The sequence below is a fragment of the Vanellus vanellus genome (genome assembly GCF_965231255.1).
Source record: "Vanellus vanellus genome assembly, contig: HAP1_SCAFFOLD_1459, whole genome shotgun sequence".
NCBI classification, from domain to species: Eukaryota; Metazoa; Chordata; class Aves; order Charadriiformes; family Charadriidae; genus Vanellus; species Vanellus vanellus.
The window spans coordinates 1,375-20,256 of NW_028128842.1; the positions used below are offsets into that span (position 1 = coordinate 1,375).

Here is an 18,882-nt window from a genome sequence, read left to right on the forward strand (position 1 = left end):
CCATGGTTGGCCCTGGTGGCCCCGGTGGCCCTGGTGGTGCTGCTGGCCCTGGTGCCACTGCTGGCCCTGGTGGCCCTGGTGGTGCTGGTGGCCCTGGTGGCCCTGCTGGCCCTGGTGGCCCTGGTGGTGCTGCTGGCCCTGGTGCCACTGCTGGCCCTGGTCGCCCTGGTGGTGCTGGTGGCCCTGGTGGCCCTGCTGGCCCTGGTGGTGCTGCTGGCCCTGGTGGCCCTGTGGCACTGTTGGCCCTGGTGCTACTGGTAGCCCCGGTGGCCCTGGTGGCCCTGGTGGCCGTGGTGCTACTGGTGGCCTTGGTGCCATGGTTGGCCCTGGTGGCCCCGGTGGCCCTGGTGGTGCTGCTGGCCCTGGTGCCACTGCTGGCCCTGGTGGCCCTGGTGGTGCTGGTGGCCCTGGTGGCCCTGCTGGCCCTGGTGGCCCTGGTGCTACTGGTGGCCCTGGTGCCACTGCTGGCCCTGGTGGCCCTGGTGGTGCTGGTGGCCCTGGTGGCCCTGGTGGCCCTGGTGGTGCTGGTGGCCCCGGTGGTGCTGCTGGCCCTGGTGGCCCCGGTGGTGCTGCTGGCCCTGCTGGCCCTGGTGCTACTGGTGGCCCTGGTGGCCCCGGTGGCCCTGGTGGTGCTGGTGGCCCCGGTGGCCCCGGTGGCCCTGCTGGCCCTGCTGGCCCTGGTGCTACTGGTGGCCCTGGTGGCCCCGGGGGCCCTGGTGGTGCTGGTGGCCCTGGTGGCCCTGCTGGCCCCGGTGGCCTCGGTGGTGCTGCTGGCCCTGCTGGCCCTGGTGCTACTGGTGGCCCTGGTGGCCCCGGTGGCCCTGGTGCTACTGGTGGCCCTGGTGCCATGGTTGGCCCTGGTGGCCCTGGTGGCACTGTTGGCCCTGGTGCCACTGGTGGCCCTGGTGGCCCCGGTGGTGCTGCTGGCCCTGGTGGCCCTGCTGGCCCTGGTGCTACTGGTGGCCCTGGTGCTACTGGTGGCCCTGGTGCTACTGGTGGCCCTGGTGCCATGGTTGGCCCTGCTGGCCCTGGTGCCACTGCTGGCCCTGGTGGCCCCGGTGCTGCCGCTGGCCCTGGTGGCCCCGGTGGTGCTGCTGGCCCTGGTGGCCCCGGTGGCCCTGGTGGTGCCGCTGGCCCTGGTGGTACTGGTGGCCCTGGTGCCATTGCTGGCCCTGCTGGCCCTGGTGGTGCTGGTGGCCCTGGTGGCACTGTTGGCCTTGATGCCACTGCTGGCCCTGGTGGCCCTGGTGCTACTGGTGGCCCTGGTGCCACTGGTGGCCCCGGTGGTGCTGCTGGCCCTGGTGGCCCCGGTGGCCCTGGTGGCCCTGGTGGCTGTGGTGCTACTGGTGGCCCTGGTGCCATGGTTGGCCCTGGTGGCCCTGGTGGCCCCGGTGGCCCTGGTGCTACTGGTGGCCCTGGTGGCCCTGCTGGCCCTGGTGGCCTTGGTGCCACTGCTGGCCCTGGTGCCACTGCTGGCCCTGGTGCCACTGCTGGCCCCGGTGGCCCCGGTGGTGCTGGTGGCCCTGGTGGCACTGGTGGCCCTGGTGGCCCCGGTGGCCCTGGTGCCACTGCTGGCCCTGGTGGCCCCGGTGGCCCCGGTGGCCCTGCTGGCCCTGCTGGCCCTGGTGGCCCTGGTGCCACTGCTGGCTCTGGTGGCCCCGGTGGTGCTGGTGGCCCTGGTGGCCCTGGTGGCCCTGGTGGCCCTGGTGCCACTGCTGGCCCCGGTGGCCCCGGTGGTGCTGCTGGCCCTGGTGGTGCTGGTGGCCCTGGTGGCACTGGTGGCCTTGATGCCACTGCTGGCCCCGGTGGCCCTGGTGGCCCTGGTGGCCCTGGTGCCACTGCTGGCCCCGGTGGCCCCGGTGGTGCTGCTGGCCCTGGTGGCGCTGCTGGCCCTGGTGGCACTGGTGGCCTTGATGCCACTGCTGGCCCTGGTGGCCCCGGTGGTGCTGCTGGCCCTGGTGGCCCTGCTGGCCCTGCTGGCCCTGGTGGCCCTGGTGGTGCTGGTGGCCCTGGTGGTGCTGGTGGCCCCGGTGGCCCTGGTGGCCCTGGTGGCCCCGGTGGTGCTTCTGGCCCTGCTGGCCCTGGTGCCACTGCTGGCCCTGGTGGCCCTGCTGGCCCCGGCGGCCCTGGTGCCCCCTCCCCCCGCGGTGACGTTGCCCCGCTTGCCCGCAGGCCGCCGCCGCCGCTCCGCCGCCCCCCTCCGCCCCGGCCGAGGCGCTGCAGGTGGACCTCCTGCCGGTGTTGACGGCTGCCCCGGATCCCGCTCCCGTCCCCGCTCCCGCCACCACCGTGGACGCCGCCGCCCTCAAACCCCCTCCCCAAGAGGCCCCTCCCCCGGGACCGCCCCCGGGGCCACCCCCGGGGCCACCTCCGCCCCCCGCCGGCGAGCCGCCGCGCAAGTCCAAGAGCAAAGGGCCCTACATCTGCTCCCTCTGCGCCAAGGAGTTCAAGAACGGCTACAACCTCCGGCGCCACGAGGCCATCCACACCGGAGCCAAAGCCGCCCGCGGCACGGCCGGCGCCGCCATGAAGATGCCCACCATGGTGCCCCTCAGCTTGTTGAGCGTCAGCGGTTTGGGAGGAGAAGCCGCCACCCCGGGGGCAACGGGGGCAACGGGTCCCCCGGGACCGGCGGCCAAACGGGCGCGGAAGAATCACGCGTGCGAGATGTGCGGCAAAGCGTTCCGGGACGTGTACCACCTCAACCGGCACAAGTTGTCCCACTCGGACGAGAAGCCCTACCAGTGTCCCGTCTGCCAACAGCGCTTCAAGCGGAAGGACAGGATGAGTTACCACGTGCGCTCCCACGACGGCGCCGTCCACAAGCCCTACATCTGCAGCCACTGCGGGAAGAGCTTCTCCAGGTGGGCGGGGAGGCGGTGGCGTCGGGGCGGGGCGTGGTGGGGTTGGGGGGCGTGGTGATGCTGGGGGTCATGGTGGGACTGGTGGTCATGGTGATCTTGGTGGTCGTGGTGGGACTGGAGGTCGTGGTGACGTTGGTGGTCATGGTGATGCTGATGGTCATGGTGAAGTTGGTGGTCACAGTGACACTGGAGGTCATGGTGGGACTGGTGGTCGTGGTGGGACTGGTGGTCATGGTGACATTGGCGGTCATGGTGACACTGGAGGTCATGGTGGCACTGGTGGCCATGGCATCACTGGTGGCCATGGCATCACTGGTGGCCATGGCATCACTGGTGGTCATGGTGACGCTGGTGGTCATGGTGACGCTGGTGGTCATGGTGGGACTGGTGGTCATGGTGACATTGGTGGCCATGGTGACACTGGAGGTCGTGGTGGGACTGGTGGTCATGGTGATGCTGGAGGTCATGGTGACGCTGGAGGTCATGGTGGGACTGGAGGTCGTGGTGATTCTGGGGGTCGCGGTGATGCTGGTGGCCATGGTGGGGCTGGCGGTCCCAGTGACACCCCCCCCACAAGCCCCACATCTGCAGCCACTGCGGGAAGAGCTTCTCCAGGTGGGCGGGGAGGCGGTGGCATCGGGGCGTGGTGGGGTTGGGGGGCACGGTGGGGTTGGGGGTTGTGGTGATGCTGGGGGTTGTGGTAGGACTGGTGGTCATGGCATCACTGGTGCTCATGGTGATGCTGGAGGTCATGGTGGGACTGGAGATCATGGTGGGACTGGAGGTCATGGTGGAACTGGAGGTCATGGTGATGCTGGAGGTCGTGGTGACGCTGGGGGTCATGGTGGGACTGGTGGTCATGGCATCACTGGAGGTTATGGTGATGCTGGTGGTCATGGTGGGACTGGTGGTCATGGTGATGCTGGAGGTTGTGGTGATGCTGGTGGTCATGGTGGCACTAGTATTCATGGTGACGCTGGAGGTCGTGGTGATGCTGGAGGTCGTGGTGATGCTGGAGGTCGTGGTGGGACTGGTGGCCATGGCATCACTGGTGGTCGTGGTGACACTGGAGGTTGTGGTGACGTTGGAGGTCATGGTGGCACTGGAGGTCGTGGTGATTCTGGGGGTCGCGGTGACGCTGGTGGTCATGGTGGGACTGGTGGTCATGGTGGGACTGGTGGTCATGGTGATGGTGGTGGTCATGGCATCACTGGTGGTCATGGTGATCTTGGTGGTCATGGTGAGGCTGGTGGTCATGGTGACGCTGGAGGTCATGGTCGGACTGGAGGTCATGGTGATGTTGGTGGTCATGGTGACACTGGAGGTCATGGTGGGACTGGTGGTCATGGTGACGTTGATGGTCATGGTGATCTTCGTGGTCATGGTGACACTGGAGGTCGTGGTGACGCTGGGGGTCATGGTGACGTTGGTGGTCATGGTGATCTTGGTGGTCATGGTGACACTGGAGGTCATGGTGGGACTGCTGGTCATGGCATCACTGGAGGTTGTGGTGATGCTGGTGGTCATGGTGGGACTGGTGGCCATGGCATCACTGGTGGTCATGGTGGCACTGGTGTTCATGGTGACGCTGGAGGTCGTGGTGATGCTGGAGGTCGTGGTGGGACTGGTGGCCATGGCATCACTGGAGGTCATGGTGGCACTGGAGGTCGTGGTGATTCTGGGGGTCGCGGTGATGCTGGTGGCCATGGTGGGGCTGGCGGTCCCAGTGACACCCCCCCCACAAGCCCCACATCTGCAGCCACTGCGGGAAGAGCTTCTCCAGGTGGGCGGGGAGGCGGTGGCATCGGGGCGGGGCACGGTGAGGTTGGGGGGCACAGTGGGGTTGGGGGTTGTGGTGATGCTGGAGGTTGTGGTGGGACTGGAGGTCATGGTGATGGTGGTGGTCATGGCATCACTGGTGGTCATGGTGACGTTGGTGGTCATGGTGATCTTGGTGGTCATGGTGGGGCTGGAGGTCATGGTGGGACTGGTGGTCATGGTGACGTTGATGGTCGTGGTGATGCTGGAGGTCGTGGTGACACTGGAGGTCATGGTGGGACTGGTGGTCATGGTGGCACTGGTGGTCATGGTGACGTTGGTGGTCATGGTGGGACTGGTTGTCATGTTGATGTTGGTGGTCATGGTGACGCTGGAGGTCATGGTGGGACTGGTGGTCATGGTGGGACTGGTGGTCATGGTGATGTTCATGGTCATGGTGACGCTGGAGGTCGTGGTGACGCTGGAGATCGTGGTGATGCTGGAGGTTGTGGTGGGACTGGAGGTCATGGTGACGTTGGTGGTCATGGTGGGACTGGTGGTCATGGTGGGACTGGTGGTCATGGTGAGGTTGATGGTCATGGTGACGCTGGTGGTCATGGTGGGACTGGTGGTCATGGTGACATTGGTGGCCATGGTGACACTGGAGGTCGTGGTGGGACTGGTGGTCATGGTGATGCTGGAGGTCATGGTGACGCTGGAGGTCGTGGTGATTCTGGGGGTCGTGGTGATGCTGGTGGCCATGGTGGGGCTGGCGGTCCCAGTGACAACCCCCCCCAAGCCCCACATCTGCAGCCACTGCGGGAAGAGCTTCTCCAGGTGGGCGGGGACGTGGTGGCATCGGGGCGGGGCACGGTGGGGTTGGGGGTCACGGTGGGGTTGGGGGTCATGGTGACACTGGGGGTCATGGTGGGACTGGTGGTCATGGTGGGACTGGTGGTCATGGTGATGTTCATGGTCATGGTGATGCTGGAGGTCGTGGTGACGCTGGAGATCGTGGTGATGCTGGAGGTTGTGGTGGGACTGGAGGTCATGGTGACGTTGGTGGTCATGGTGGGACTGGTGGTCATGGTGGGACTGGTGGTCATGGTGAGGTTGATGGTCATGGTGACGCTGGTGGTCATGGTGGGACTGGTGGTCATGGTGACATTGGTGGCCATGGTGACACTGGAGGTCGTGGTGGGACTGGTGGTCATGGTGATGCTGGAGGTCATGGTGACGCTGGAGGTCGTGGTGATTCTGGGGGTCGTGGTGATGCTGGTGGCCATGGTGGGGCTGGCGGTCCCAGTGACAACCCCCCCCAAGCCCCACATCTGCAGCCACTGCGGGAAGAGCTTCTCCAGGTGGGCGGGGAGGCGGTGGCATCGGGGCGGGGCGTGGTGGGGTTGGGGGGCGTGGTGGGGTTGGGGGTTGTGGTGATGCTGGAGGTTGTGGTGGGACTGGAGGTCGTGGTGACGCTGGGGGTCATGGTGATCTTGGTGGTCATGGTGGGGCTGGAGGTCATGGTGACGTTGATGGTCATGGCATCACTGGTGTTCATGGTAGGACTGGTGGTCATGGTGACGTTGATGGTCATGGTGACCTTCGTGGTCATGGTGACGCTGGAGGTCGTGGTGATGCTGGAGGTCATGGTGGGACTGGTGGTCATGGTGGGACTGGAAGTCATGGTGACACTGGAGGTCATGGTGGGACTGGTGGCCATGGCATCACTGCTGGTCATGGTGACGTTGGAGGTTGTGGTGACGCTGGAGGTTGTGGTGACGCTGGAGGTTGTGGTGGGACTGGTGGTCATGGTGGGACTGGTGGTCATGGTGACGCTGGAGGTCATGGTGGCACTGGTGGTCATGGTGGGACTGGTGGTCATGGTGACGCTGGAGGTTGTGGTGGGACTGGTGGTCATGGTGGGACTGGTGGTCATGGTGACGCTGGAGGTCGTGGTGACGCTGGAGGTCGTGGTGACGCTGGTGGTCGTGGTGATTCTGGGGGTCGCGGTGATGCTGGTGGCCATGGTGGGGCTGGCGGTCCCAGTGACACCCCCCCCCCAAGCCCCACATCTGCAGCCACTGCGGGAAGAGCTTCTCCAGGTGGGCGGGGACGTGGTGGCATCGGGGCGGGGCACGGTGGGGTTGGGGGTCACGGTGGGGTTGGGGGTCATGGTGACACTGGGGGTCATGGTGGGACTGGTGGTCATGGTGACGTTGGTGGTCACGGTGATGCTGGTGGTCGTGGTGACGCTGGGGGTCATGGTGACACTGGAGGTCATGGTGGCGGTGGTCATGGTGGCCCTTGAGGTCATGGGGCCACTGGTGGTCATGGTGGCCCTCAAGATCCTGATGGTGGTGGTGGTCATGGTGGCACTGGTGGTCGTGGTGGCCCTTGAGTTCATGGTGGCCCTTGAGGTCATGGTGGTGGTCATGGGGAACCTGGTGGTCGTGGTGGCCCTTGAGATCATGGTGGCCCTTGAGGTCATGGTGGTGGTCATGGGGGCCCTTGAGGTCATGGTGGCCCTTCAGATCATGGGGGTGGTGGTGGTCATGGGGCCACTGGTGGTCATGGTGGCCCTTGAGGTCATGGTGGTCCTTGAGATCCTGATGGTGGTGGTGATCATGGTGGCCCTTGAGGTCATGGTGGTGGTCATGGGGACACTGGTGGTCGTGGTGGCCCCTGAGGTCATGTTGGTGGTCATGGTGGCCCTTGAGATCATCGTGGCCCTTGAGATCATGGGGGTGGTGGTGGTCATGGGGCCACTGGTGGTCATGGTGGCCCTTGAGGTCATGGTGGTGGTGGTCATGGTGGCCCTTGAGGTCATGGTGGTGGTCATGGGGACACTGGTGGTCATGGTGGCTCTTGAGGTCATGGTGGTGGTCATGGGGACACTGGTGGTCGTGGTGGCCCCTGAGGTCATGTTGGTGGTCATGGTGGCCCTTGAGATAATGGTGGCCCTTGAGATCATGGGGGTGGTGGTGGTCATGGGGCCACTGGTGGTCATGGTGGCCCTTGAGGTCATGGTGGTGGTGGTCATGGTGGCCCTTGAGGTCATGGTGGTGGTCATGGGGACACTGGTGGTCGTGGTGGCCCTTGAGGTCATGTTGGTGGTCATGGTGGCCCTTGAGATCATGGTGGCCCTTGAGATCATGGGGGTGGTGGTGGTCATGGGGCCACTGGTGGTCATGGTGGCCCTTGAGGTCATGGTGGTGGTGGTCATGGTGGCCCTTGAGGTCATGGTGGTGGTCATGGGGACACTGGTGGTCGTGGTGGCCCCTGAGGTCATGTTGGTGGTCATGGTGGCCCTTGAGATCATGGTGGCTCTTGAGATCATGGGGGTGGTGGTGGTCATGGGGCCACTGGTGGTCATGGTGGCCCTTGAGGTCATGGTGGTGGTGGTCATGGTGGCCCTTGAGGTCATGGTGGTGGTCCTGGGGACACTGGTGGTCGTGGTGGCCCTTGAGGTCATGTTGGTGGTCATGGTGGCCCTTGAGATCATGGTGGCCCTTGAGATCATGGGGGTGGTGCTGGTCATGGGGCCACTGGTGGTCATGGTGGCCCTTTAGATCACGGTGGCCCTTCAGGTCATGGTAGTGGTCATGGTGGCCCTTGAGGTCATGGGGCCACTGGTGGTTATGGTGGCCCTCAAGATCCTGATGGTGGTGGTGGTCATGGTAGCCCTTGAGTTCATGGTGGCTCTTGAGGTCATGTTGGTGGTCATGGTGGCCCCTGAGGTCATGGTGGTGGTCATGGTGGCCCTTGAGATCATGGGGGTGGTGGTGGTCATGGGGCCACTGGTGGTCATGGTGGCCCTTGAGGTCATGGGGGTGGTCATGGGGGCCCTTGAGGTCATGGTGGCCCTTGAGGTCATGGTAGTGGTCATGGTGGCCCTTGAGGTCATGGGGGTGGTCATGGGGGCCCTTGAGGTCATGGTGGTGGTCATGGTGGCCCTTGAGTTCATGGTGGCCCTTGAGGTCATGGTGGTGGTCATGGTGGCCCTTGACGTCATGGGGGCCCTTGAGTTCATGGTGGCCCTTGAGGTCATGTTGGTGGCCATGGTGGCCCTTGAGGTCATGGGGGCCCTTGAGGTCATGGTGGCCCTTGAGGTCATGTTGGTGGCCATGGTGGCCCTTGAGGTCATGGCGGCCCTTGAGGTCATGGTGGCCCTTCAGGTCATGGTGGTGGTCATGGTGGCCCTTGAGGTCATGGTGGCCCTTGAGGTCATGGTGGTGGTGGTCATGGTGGCCCTTGAGGTCATGTTGGTGGCCATGGTGGCCCTTGAGGTCATGGTGGCCCTTGAGATCATGGTGGTGGTGGTCATGGTGGCCCTTGAGATCACGGGGCCACCGGTGGTCCTGGTGGCCCTCAAGATCCTGACGGTGCCATCCCGTGGCCGCCGGTGGCCGCGGTGGCCCCGGGCCCGCTCTCTCCCCCCCAAGGCCCGACCACCTCAACAGCCACGTCCGACAGGTCCACTCCACGGAGCGCCCCTTCAAGTGCGAGGTAGGTCCCTCCCCCCCGCCCCCCCCTGCCCGGCCCCCTTCCCGCCCCACGGCCTGCCCCACGGCCTGCCCCACGGCCTGCCCCACGCCTGCCCCCAGACCTGCGAGGCCGCCTTCGCCACCAAGGACCGGCTGCGGGCGCACACGGTGCGGCACGAGGAGAAGGTCCCCTGTCACGTCTGCGGGAAGATGCTCAGCGCCGCCTACATCTCCGACCACATGAAGGTCCACGCTCAGGGCCCCAACCACGTCTGCGAGCTCTGCAACAAAGGTTTGGGGGGGCGGCCGCGCCATGGGGCAGGATGTGGGGCAGGCCGTGGGGCACGGGGAGCGGTGAAGGACACCGTTCTTGGGTGGTGGATCAGGGTAGGGTTGGTTCTCCTGCCTCTGTGGGGCAGCCGGGGGTCTTCCGATGGAAGGTTGACGTCGCTATGGGGCTGGAGGTGGGGCAGGAGGTGGGGCACACTCTATGGGGCAGACTATGGGGCAGAGGGAGTGGTGAGGGACTCGGTTCTTGGGTGGTGGATCAGGGTAGGGTTGGTTCTCCCGGCTCTGTGGGGCAGCCGGGGGTCATCCGATGGAAGGTTGACGTCGCTATGGGGCTGGAGGTGGGGTGGGATGTGGGGCAGGATGTGGGGCAGGCTGTGGGGCAGGCTGTGGGGCAGAGGGAGCGGTGAGGGACTCGGTTCTTGGGTGGTGGATCAGGGTAGGGTTGGTTCTCCCGGCTCTGTGGGGCAGCTGGGGGTTGTTCGATGGAAGGTTGATGTCGCTATGGGGCTGGAGGTGGGGTGGGATGTGGGGCAAGATGTGGGGCAGGCCATGAGGCAGGCTGTGGGGCAGGCTATGGGGCACGGGGAGTGGTGAGGGACTCGGTTCTTGGGTGGTGGATCAGGGTAGGGTTGGTTCTCCCGGCTCTGTGGGGCAGCCGGGGGTCATCCGATGGAAGGTTGACGTCGCTATGGGGCTGGAGGTGGGGTGGGATGTGGGGAAGGATGTGGGGCAGGCTGTGGGGCAGGCCATGGGGCACGGGGAGCGGTGAGGGACTCGGTTCTTGGGTGGTGGATCAGGGTAGGGTTGGTTCTCCCGGCTCTGTGGGGCAGTTGGGGGTTGTTCGATGGAAGGTTGACGTCGCTATGGGGCAGGAGGTGGGGTGGGATGTGGGACAGGCTGTGGGGCAGGCTGTGGGGCAGGCTGTGGGGCACGGGGAGCGGTGAAGGACACCGTTCTTGGGTGGTGGATCAGGGTAGGGTTGGTTCTCCCGGCTCTGTGGGGCAGCCGGGGGTCAGCCGATGGAAGGTTGACGTCGCTATGGGGCTGGAGGTGGGGTGGGATGTGGGGCAGGATGTGGGGCAGGCCGTGGGGCAGGCTGTGGGGCAGGCTGTGGGGCAGAGGGAGCGGTGAGGGACTCGGTTCTTGGGTGGTGGATCAGGGTAGGGTTGGTTCTCCCGGCTCTGTGGGGCAGTTGGGGGTCACCCCATGGAAGGTTGACGTCGCTATGGGGCTGGAGGTGGGGTGGGATGTGGGGCAGGATGTGGGGCAGGCCGTGGGGCAGGCTGTGGGGCAGGCTGTGGGGCAGAGGGAGCGGTGAGGGACTCGGTTCTTGGGTGGTGGATCAGGGTAGGGTTGGTTCTCCCGGCTCTGTGGGGCAGTTGGGGGTCACCCCATGGAAGGTTGACGTCGCTATGGGGCAGAGGCTCTATGGGGCACTACTCTATAGGTCTGAGAGTCTATAGGGCACCATTCTATGGGTCTGAGAGTCTATGGGGCACCATTCTATGGGGCACAGTGTCTATGGGTCTGAGAGTCTATAGGGCTCTACTCTATGGGTCAGAGGCTCTATGGGGCACCATTCTATGGGTCAGAGAGTCTATAGGGCACCTCCCCACACCTCCCACCCCCCCAACCCCCCTCTGTGGGGCCAAACCCCCCCCCAACCCCCCTCTATGGGGCCAAACCCCCTTCTATGGGGCCAAACCCCCCCCCAACCCCCCTCTATGGGGCCAAACCCCCTCTATGGGGCCAAACCCCCCTCTATGGGGCCAAACCCCCTTCTATGGGGCCAAACCCCCCCCCAACCCCCTTCTATGGGGCCAAACCCCCTCTATGGGGCCAAACCCCCCTCTATGGGGCCAAACCCCCTTCTATGGGGCCAACCCCCCCCCAACCCCCCTCTATGGGGCCAAACCCCCCCCCCAACCCCCTTCTATGGGGCCAAACCCCCCCCCCAACCCCCTTCTATGGGGCCAAACCCCCTCCCAACCCCCTTCTATGGGGCCAAACCCCCTCTATGGGGCCAACCCCCCTCTATGGGGCCAAACCCCCCTCCAACCCCCTTCTATGGGGCCAAACCCCCCTCTATGGGGCCAAACCCCCCTCCAACCCCCTTCTATGGGGCCAAACCCCCTTCTATGGGGCCAAACCCCCCTCTATGGGGCCAAACCCCCCTCCCAACCCCCTTCTATGGGGCCAAACCCCCTCTATGGGGCCAACCCCCCTCTATGGGGCCAAACCCCCCTCCAACCCCCTTCTATGGGGCCAACCCCCCTCTATGGGGCCAAACCCCCCTCCAACCCCCTTCTATGGGGCCAAACCCCCTTCTATGGGGCCAAACCCCCCTCTATGGGGCCAAACCCCCCTCCCAACCCCCTTCTATGGGGCCAACCCCCCTCCCAACCCCCTTCTATGGGGCAAACCCCCCTCCAACCCCCTTCTATGGGGCCAAACCCCCCTCTATGGGGCCAAACCCCCCCCCCAACCCCTTCTATGGGGCCAAACCCCCTTCTATGGGGCCAAACCCCCCCTCCAACCCCCTTCTATGGGGCCAAACCCCCCTCTATGGGGCCAAACCCCCTCTATGGGGCCAAACCCCCTTCTATGGGGCCCAAACCCCCCTCCCAACCCCCTTCTATGGGGCCAAACCCCCTTCTATGGGGCCAAACCCCCCTCCAACCCCCTTCTATGGGGCCAAACCCCCCTCTATGGGGCCAAACCCCCCTCTATGTGGCCAAACCCCCTTCTATGGGGCCAAACCCCCTTCTATGGGGCCAAACCCCCCCTCCCAACCCCCTTCTATGGGGCCAAACCCCCTTCTATGGGGCCAAACCCCCCTCTATGGGGCCAAACCCCCCTCTATGGGGCCAAACCCCCCTCCAACCCCCTTCTATGGGGCCAAACCCCCTTCTATGGGGCCCAAACCCCCCTCTATGGGGCCAAACCCCCCTCCCCAACCCCCTTCTATGGGGCCAACCCCCCTCCCAACCCCCTTCTATGGGGCCAAACCCCCCTCCAACCCCTTCTATGGGGCCAAACCCCCTTCTATGGGGCCAAACCCCCCCCCCCAACCCCCTTCTATGGGGCCAAACCCCCCTCTATGGGGCCAAACCCCCCTCCCACCCCCTTCTATGGGGGCCAACCCCCCCCCCCCAACCCCCCCTCTATGGGGCCAAAACCCCCTTCTATGGGGCCAAACCCCCCTCCAACCCCCTCTATGGGGCCAAACCCCCCTCCAACCCCCTTCTATGTGGCCAAACCCCCCCCAACCCCCCTCTATGGGGCCAAACCCCTCTCCAACCCCCCTCCCCAACCCCCCCTCTATGGGGCCAACCCCCCCCCCAACCCCCCTCTATGGGGCCAAACACCCCCCAACCCCCTTCTATGGGGCCAAACCCCCTTCTATGGGGCCAACCCCCCTCCCAGCCCCCTTCTATGGGGCCAAACCCCCCTCTATGGGGCCAAACCCCCTTCTATGGGGCCAAACCCCCCCCAACCCCCTTCTATGGGGCCAACCCCCTCTATGTGGCCAAACCCCCCTCTATGGGGCCAAACCCCCTTCTATGGGGCCAAACCCCCTTCTATGGGGCCAACCCCCCCCCTCCAACCCCCTTCTATGGGGCCAAACCCCCCTCTATGGGGCCAACCCCCCTCCAACCCCCCTCTATGGGGCCAAACCCCCCTCTATGGGGCCAAACCCCCCTCTATGGGGCCAACCCCCCTCCAACCCCCTTCTATGGGGCCAAACCCCCCTCTATGGGGCCAACCCCCCTCCAACCCCCCTCTATGGGGCCAACCCCCCCCTCCAACCCCCTTCTATGGGGCCAAACCCCCCCCAACCCCCCCCCAACCCCCTTCTATGGGGCCAAACCCCCCTCTATGGGGCCAAACCCTCCCAACCCCCTTCTATTGGGCCAACCCCCCTCCCAACCCCCTTCTATGGGGCCAAACCCCCTTCTATGGGGCCAAACCCCCCCCAACCCCCCTCCAACCCCCTCTATGGGGCCAAACCCCCCCCCCCCCGAGCGCCGTGGGTCTGACTCCGCTCCCTCCGCCCCATAGGCTTCCCCACGGCGGCGCACCTGCGGGCGCACGGGGCGAAGGACCACGGGCTGGCGGCCCCCCGCCCCCGCCGCCTCCTCTGCCACCTCTGTGGGGTCCACTGCAAGACCCCCGCCCAGCTCCGCGGCCACCTCCAGACCCACGGCGCCCTCCTCCAGACCCACGGCGCCCTCCTCCAGACCCACGGCGGCCTCCTCCAGACCCACGGCGCCGCTGCCGCCGCCGCTGCCGCCGCCGCTGCCGCCGCCGCCGCCGCCGCTGCCCCACACCCACAGGGCCCCGGCGCCCGCTGAACCGCCCGCAGGCAAGGTTGGGGGGCGGAGAGAGGGGTTGGGGGGCAGAGAGAGGGGTTGGGGGGCAGAGAGAGGGGTTGGGGGGCAGAGAGCGGTATATGGGGCAGAGAGAGAGATTTGGGGTGAAAAGAGGGGGATATGGGGCGGAGAGAGAGATATGGGGCAGAGAGAGGGGGATATGGGGCAGAGAGAGGGGTTGGGGGGCAGAGAGGAGGATATGGGGCGGAGAGAGGGATATGGGGCAGAGAGAGGGGGATATGGGGCGGAGAGAGAGATTTGGGGTGAAAAGAGGGGGATATGGGGCAGAGAGAGAGATTTGGGGTGAAAAGAGGGGGATATGGGGCGGAGAGAGAGATATGGGGCAGAGAGAGGGGGATATGGGGCAGAGAGGAGGATATGGGGCGGAGAGAGAGATTTGGGGTGAAAAGAGGGGGATATGGGGCAGAGAGAGAGATTTGGGGTGAAAAGAGGGGGATATGGGGTGAAAAGAAGGGGATATGGGGCAGAGAGGGGGATATGGGGCAGAGAGAGAGATTTGGGGTGAAAAGAGGGGGATATGGGGCAGAGAGGGGGAGATATGGGGCGGAGAGAGAGATTTGGGGTGAAAAGAGGGGGATATGGGGCAGAGAGAGAGATTTGGGGTGAAAAGAGGGGGATATGGGGCAGAGAGGGGGAGATATGGGGCGGAGAGAGGGGTTGGGGGGCAGAGAGAGGGGTTGGGGGGCAGAGAGAGGGGATATGGGGCAGAGAGAGAGATTTGGGGTGAAAAGAGGGGGATATGGGGCAGAGAGAGAGATTTGGGGTGAAAAGAGGGGGATATGGGGCGGAGAGAGGGGTTGGGGGGCAGAGAGAGGGGATATGGGGCAGAGAGAGAGATTTGGGGTGAAAAGAGGGGGATATGGGGCAGAGAGAGGGGGATATGGGGCGGAGAGAGAGATTTGGGGTGAAAATCTGAGGGGGATATGGGGCAGAGAGAGGGGGATATGGGGCGGAGAGAGAGATTTGGGGTGAAAAGAGGGAGTTTTGGGGTCAGAGAGAGGGGTTGTGGGGCAGAGGAGTGAGAGGGGTAATGGGGGGGGAAGGGAGTTGTGGGGCAGCCCCATAGAGCCCGGGGGGTGGGGGATGGACCCATAGATAGAGCCTGGGAGTCCTGCCCCATAGCGGGGGGGTCCTGCCCCATAGCGGGGGAGTGGGGAGTACTTGGGGGGCAGCCCCATTGAGGTTGGGGTCGGGGGAGAGAGATGGGGTGGGCGGGTTAGTTGGGGGGCAGCCCCATAGATAGAGCCGGGGAGTCCTGCCCCATAGCAGGAGAGTCCTGCCCCATAGCGGGGGAGTGAGTCCTGCCCCATAGCGGGAGAATTGTGCCCCGTAGAGGGGGAGTCCGTCCTGCCCCATAGCGGAGTGAGTCCTGCCCCATGGCGGAGGAGTCTGTCCTGCCCCATAGCAGGAGAATCCTGCCCCATAGCGGGAAAATCCAGCCCCATAGAGCCTGGGAGGGGGGTCAGCCCCATAGAGAGAGTCGGGGACTCCTGCCCCATAGCGGGGGAGTGTGTCCTGCCCCATAGCGGGGGAATCTGTCCTGCCCCATAGCAGGGGAGTCAGTCCTGCCCCATAGCGGGAAAATCCTGCCCCATAGAGCCTGGGAGGGGGGGTCAGCCCCATAGAGAGAGTCGGGGACTCCTGCCCCATAGCGGGGGAGTGTGTCCTGCCCCATAGCGGGAAATTCCTGCCCCATAGCAGGGGAGTCAGTCCTGACCCATAGCGGGAAAATCCTGCCCCATAGAGCCTGGGAGGGGGGTCAGCCCCATAGATGGAGTCGGGGAGTCCTGCCCCATAGCGGAGGAGTCCGTCCTGCCCCATAGCAGGAGAATCCTGCCCCATAGCGGGGGAGTCTGTCCTGCCCCATAGCGGAGTCAGTCCTGCCCCATAGCGGGGGAGTGAGTCCTGCCCTATAGCGGGAGTCAGTCCTGCCCCATAGAGGGAGATTCCTGCCCCATAGCGGGAGAATCCTGCCCCATAGCGGGGGTGGGGGCTGTGTGGCGGGCCTCTATGGGGCGGGGATGTGTGGGGCGGGGATGTGTGGGGCGCAGGGGGAGGGGAGGGGGGGATTTTCCGTGGGGTGACGCCGTCTCTCCCCCCCCCAGGCGCGGGCGAGCCCTGCCCCATGGCGACCCCCGGCCCCCCCGCCCCCGCCGTGGCCGTCCTCCCCATGGAGGGGGCCCCGGGGGGCAGCCAGCCCTGGTGAGGGGCTGCCCCACGGCGCTGCCCCACGGCGCCGCCCCACGGCGCCCGAAGGAGCCCCAGGCCTATGGGGCGCCCCACGGCGACGAGGAACCCCCTCCCGCCCCACGGAGATGGGGCGCTGGGTGGATGTGGGGCGCCCCATAGCGGTGAGGAAGTCCGGCCCCACGGATGTGGGGCGCCCCACGGCGATGAGGAGCCCCGCGGCGACCAGGAATCCCTCCTGCCCCACGGATATGGGGCGCCCCATGGATATGGGGAGCCCCATAGCCATCAAGAACCTCTCCTGCCCCACGGATATGGGGCGCCCCACGGCGATGAGGAGCCCCATAGCAACGAAGAACCCCCCTCCCCCCCCCCCCCCCGGCCCCACGGATATGGGGCGCCCCATAGACATAGATATGGGGCGCCCCATAGCGGCGAAGAACCTCTCCTGCCCCACGGATATGGGGCGCCCCACGGCGATGAGGTCCCCCACGGCGATGAAGAACCCCTTCTGCCCCATGGACGTGGGGCGCCCCACGGTGAAGAAGAGCCCCATAGCGACGACGAGCCCCATAGCGACCAGGAGCCTCTCCTGCCCCACAGGTATGGGGCGCCCCATGGATGTGGGGCGCCCCATAGCGAAGAGGAGCCCCGTAAGGACGAAGAACCCCTTCTGCCCCACGGATATGGGGCGCCCCATAGTGAAGAGGAGCCCTATAGCGATGAAGAACCCCTCCTGCCCCATAGATATGGGGCGCCCCACGGCGACGAGGAGCCCCATAGTGACCAGGATCCCCTCCTGCCCCACGGATATGGGGCACCCCATGGCGATGAGGAGCCCCATAGCGATGAAGAGCGCCTCCTGCCCCACAGATATGGGGCGCTCCATAGATATGGGGCGCCCCACGGCGACGAGGAGCCCCATAGCGATGAAGAACACCGTCTGCCCCACGGATATGGGGCGCCCCATAGCAACGAAGAATCCCTCCTGCCCCACAGCTATGGGGCGCCCCACGGCAAAGAGGAGCCCCACGGCCATGAAGAACACCCTCTGCCCCACAGATATGGGGCGCCCCACGGATAGGGGGCGCCCCATAGCGACGAAGGAGCCCCATAGGGATGAAACCCCCCCCCCCGCCCCACACATATGGGGCGCCCCACGGATATGGGGCGCCCCATAGCGACGAGGAGCCCCATAGCGCCCCACCCCCCCCCCCGCCCCACACATATGGGGCGCCCCATAGCGCCCACCCCCCCTCCTTCCCCCTCCCCCCCCCCCCCCCGGGTGGTCTCAGCCCCACAGCGTGGGCGTGTCCTCCCCCCCTCAGGCCCCGCCCCTCGGCGCGCGGGGGGGGGCGGGGCCTTGACCCGGGGGGGGGGGGGGGGAGCGACAGCCAATAAACCCTCAGCGCCTCCGAAGGCTCCGCCCACTGCGTTCATGGAGGGGGAGGGGGCGGGGCTGGCGGTGACCACGCCCCCCTGGGGGGAGGGGCGGAGCTTCGCTGCAGGCCACGCCCCTCCCCCCCTCGGGAGGGGGTGGGGGGGAATGAGTGGGGGGCGCTGTGATTGGTCGCCGAGGGAAGGGGGCGGGGCTGAGTGACGTCATCGCCCCACCCCTCCCCCCGCCCCAATTGGGAGTTGTTTTCGCCAAAATTGGGGGGTTTCTCCCCAAAATTGGGGGTCCCCCCCCCCAAAATTCCACTCCCCCCCCCCTTAAAAGGGCGTTTCCCCCCCAAATATTGGGGGTTTCGCCCCAAAACGGTGCGGCCCCTCCCCCCAAAAAGGGGCTTTTCACCCAAATTGAGGCTCCCCCCCTCCCCCCCCCCCAAATTTCAACGTTTCACCCCCAAAATCGTATTGTTCTGCCCCAAAAATGGGGGTTTTTCGCCTCCAAATTGTGGGTTTTTTTCCCCCCGAAAAGCACTTCAAATTCCGATTCCCCTCAAAAAAGTGCATTTTCCACCAAAATTTGGGGGTTTTCCCCCCTAAAAATTATATTTTTACTACAAATTGACTTTTTTCTTTTCACAAAAGTGCAATTTCAAAAGAAAAAGTGTTTTTTTTTTCCCAAATTCTATTCCCCCCCCCAAAAAAATGCATTTTAGTCCCCAAATATTTGTTGATTCCCCAAAACGGCGCTTTTTTCCCCCCAAAATTGTACTATTTTCTCCCAAATCTGTTTTTTTTTCCCAAAAACCTCTTTTTTGTTCTCTCGTTTCTAATTTTAATCCCTAAAATGGCGTTTCCCCCCCAAAGATTTCTCTTTTCTCCCCCAAATTCTAATTCCTCCCCCAAATTTCTGCTTTTCCCCCCCAAAATTATATTCGTTTCCCCCAAATTCCTTTTCCCCCCCCAAAATTGTGCTCTTTTGCCCCCAAAAAATCCTTAATTCCCTCTCAAATTCTATTTTTTTCTCCCCCCGAAATTGCAAATTCCCCTTCGAAGTGGCAAATTTTCCCCTCAAAATAGAAATTTCCCTCCAAATTTGCAAATTGCTGCTGAAAATGACCAATTGTGGCGTTTCCTCCCCAAAATCGCCGCTCCCGTCAAAAAGATTCCGATTTTTTCCTCCCGAATTCTTTTGCCTCAAAAAGTTCCATTCCCCCCCAAAATTCGCAATTCCCCCCTGAAAATTCAATGTTTCCCCCAAATTCTCCTTTTTCCCCCCAAAATTCCAGTCCCCCTCAAAAATTTGCAGTTTCCCCCGAACAAATTCAACGTTTTCCCCCCAAATTCTCCTTTTCCTCCTAAAAATCTCATTTCCCCCCAAATTCCCAATTTCCCCCCAACGAAACCAACATTTTCCCCCCAAATCCTCCTTTTCCCCCCGAAATTCCCAATTCCCCCCCAAAATCCCAATTTCCCTCCAAAAATCCCAATTTCTCCCCCCAAATTCATAATTCC

At 64.5% G+C, this 18,882-nt stretch overlaps 2 protein-coding genes across 2 annotated transcripts in view; one reads left to right on the forward strand and one right to left on the reverse strand.

The window, feature by feature from the left end:
- Positions 1-2,172: 2,172 nt before the first annotated feature.
- LOC309684014 (myc-associated zinc finger protein-like) lies at positions 2,173-16,027 on the forward strand (the record flags this gene model as incomplete). The annotated part of the gene is made up of 5 exons (XM_082499979.1): positions 2,173-2,864; positions 9,065-9,128; positions 9,227-9,398; positions 13,460-13,763; positions 15,897-16,027. Coding segments are annotated over 4 exons (1,221 nt in total), but the record flags the coding sequence as incomplete, so codon positions are not given.
- Positions 16,028-17,383: 1,356 nt separating this feature from the next.
- Positions 17,384-18,882, reverse strand: part of LOC309684015 (myc-associated zinc finger protein-like) — a gene marked incomplete at its 3' end in the record, with an annotated part of 21,960 nt that continues 20,461 nt past the window's right edge. The window contains exon 5 of the mRNA XM_082499980.1: positions 17,384-17,457. Within this exon, the coding sequence (XP_082356106.1) occupies positions 17,384-17,457 (74 nt within the window). The remainder of the gene's footprint in view (positions 17,458-18,882) is intronic.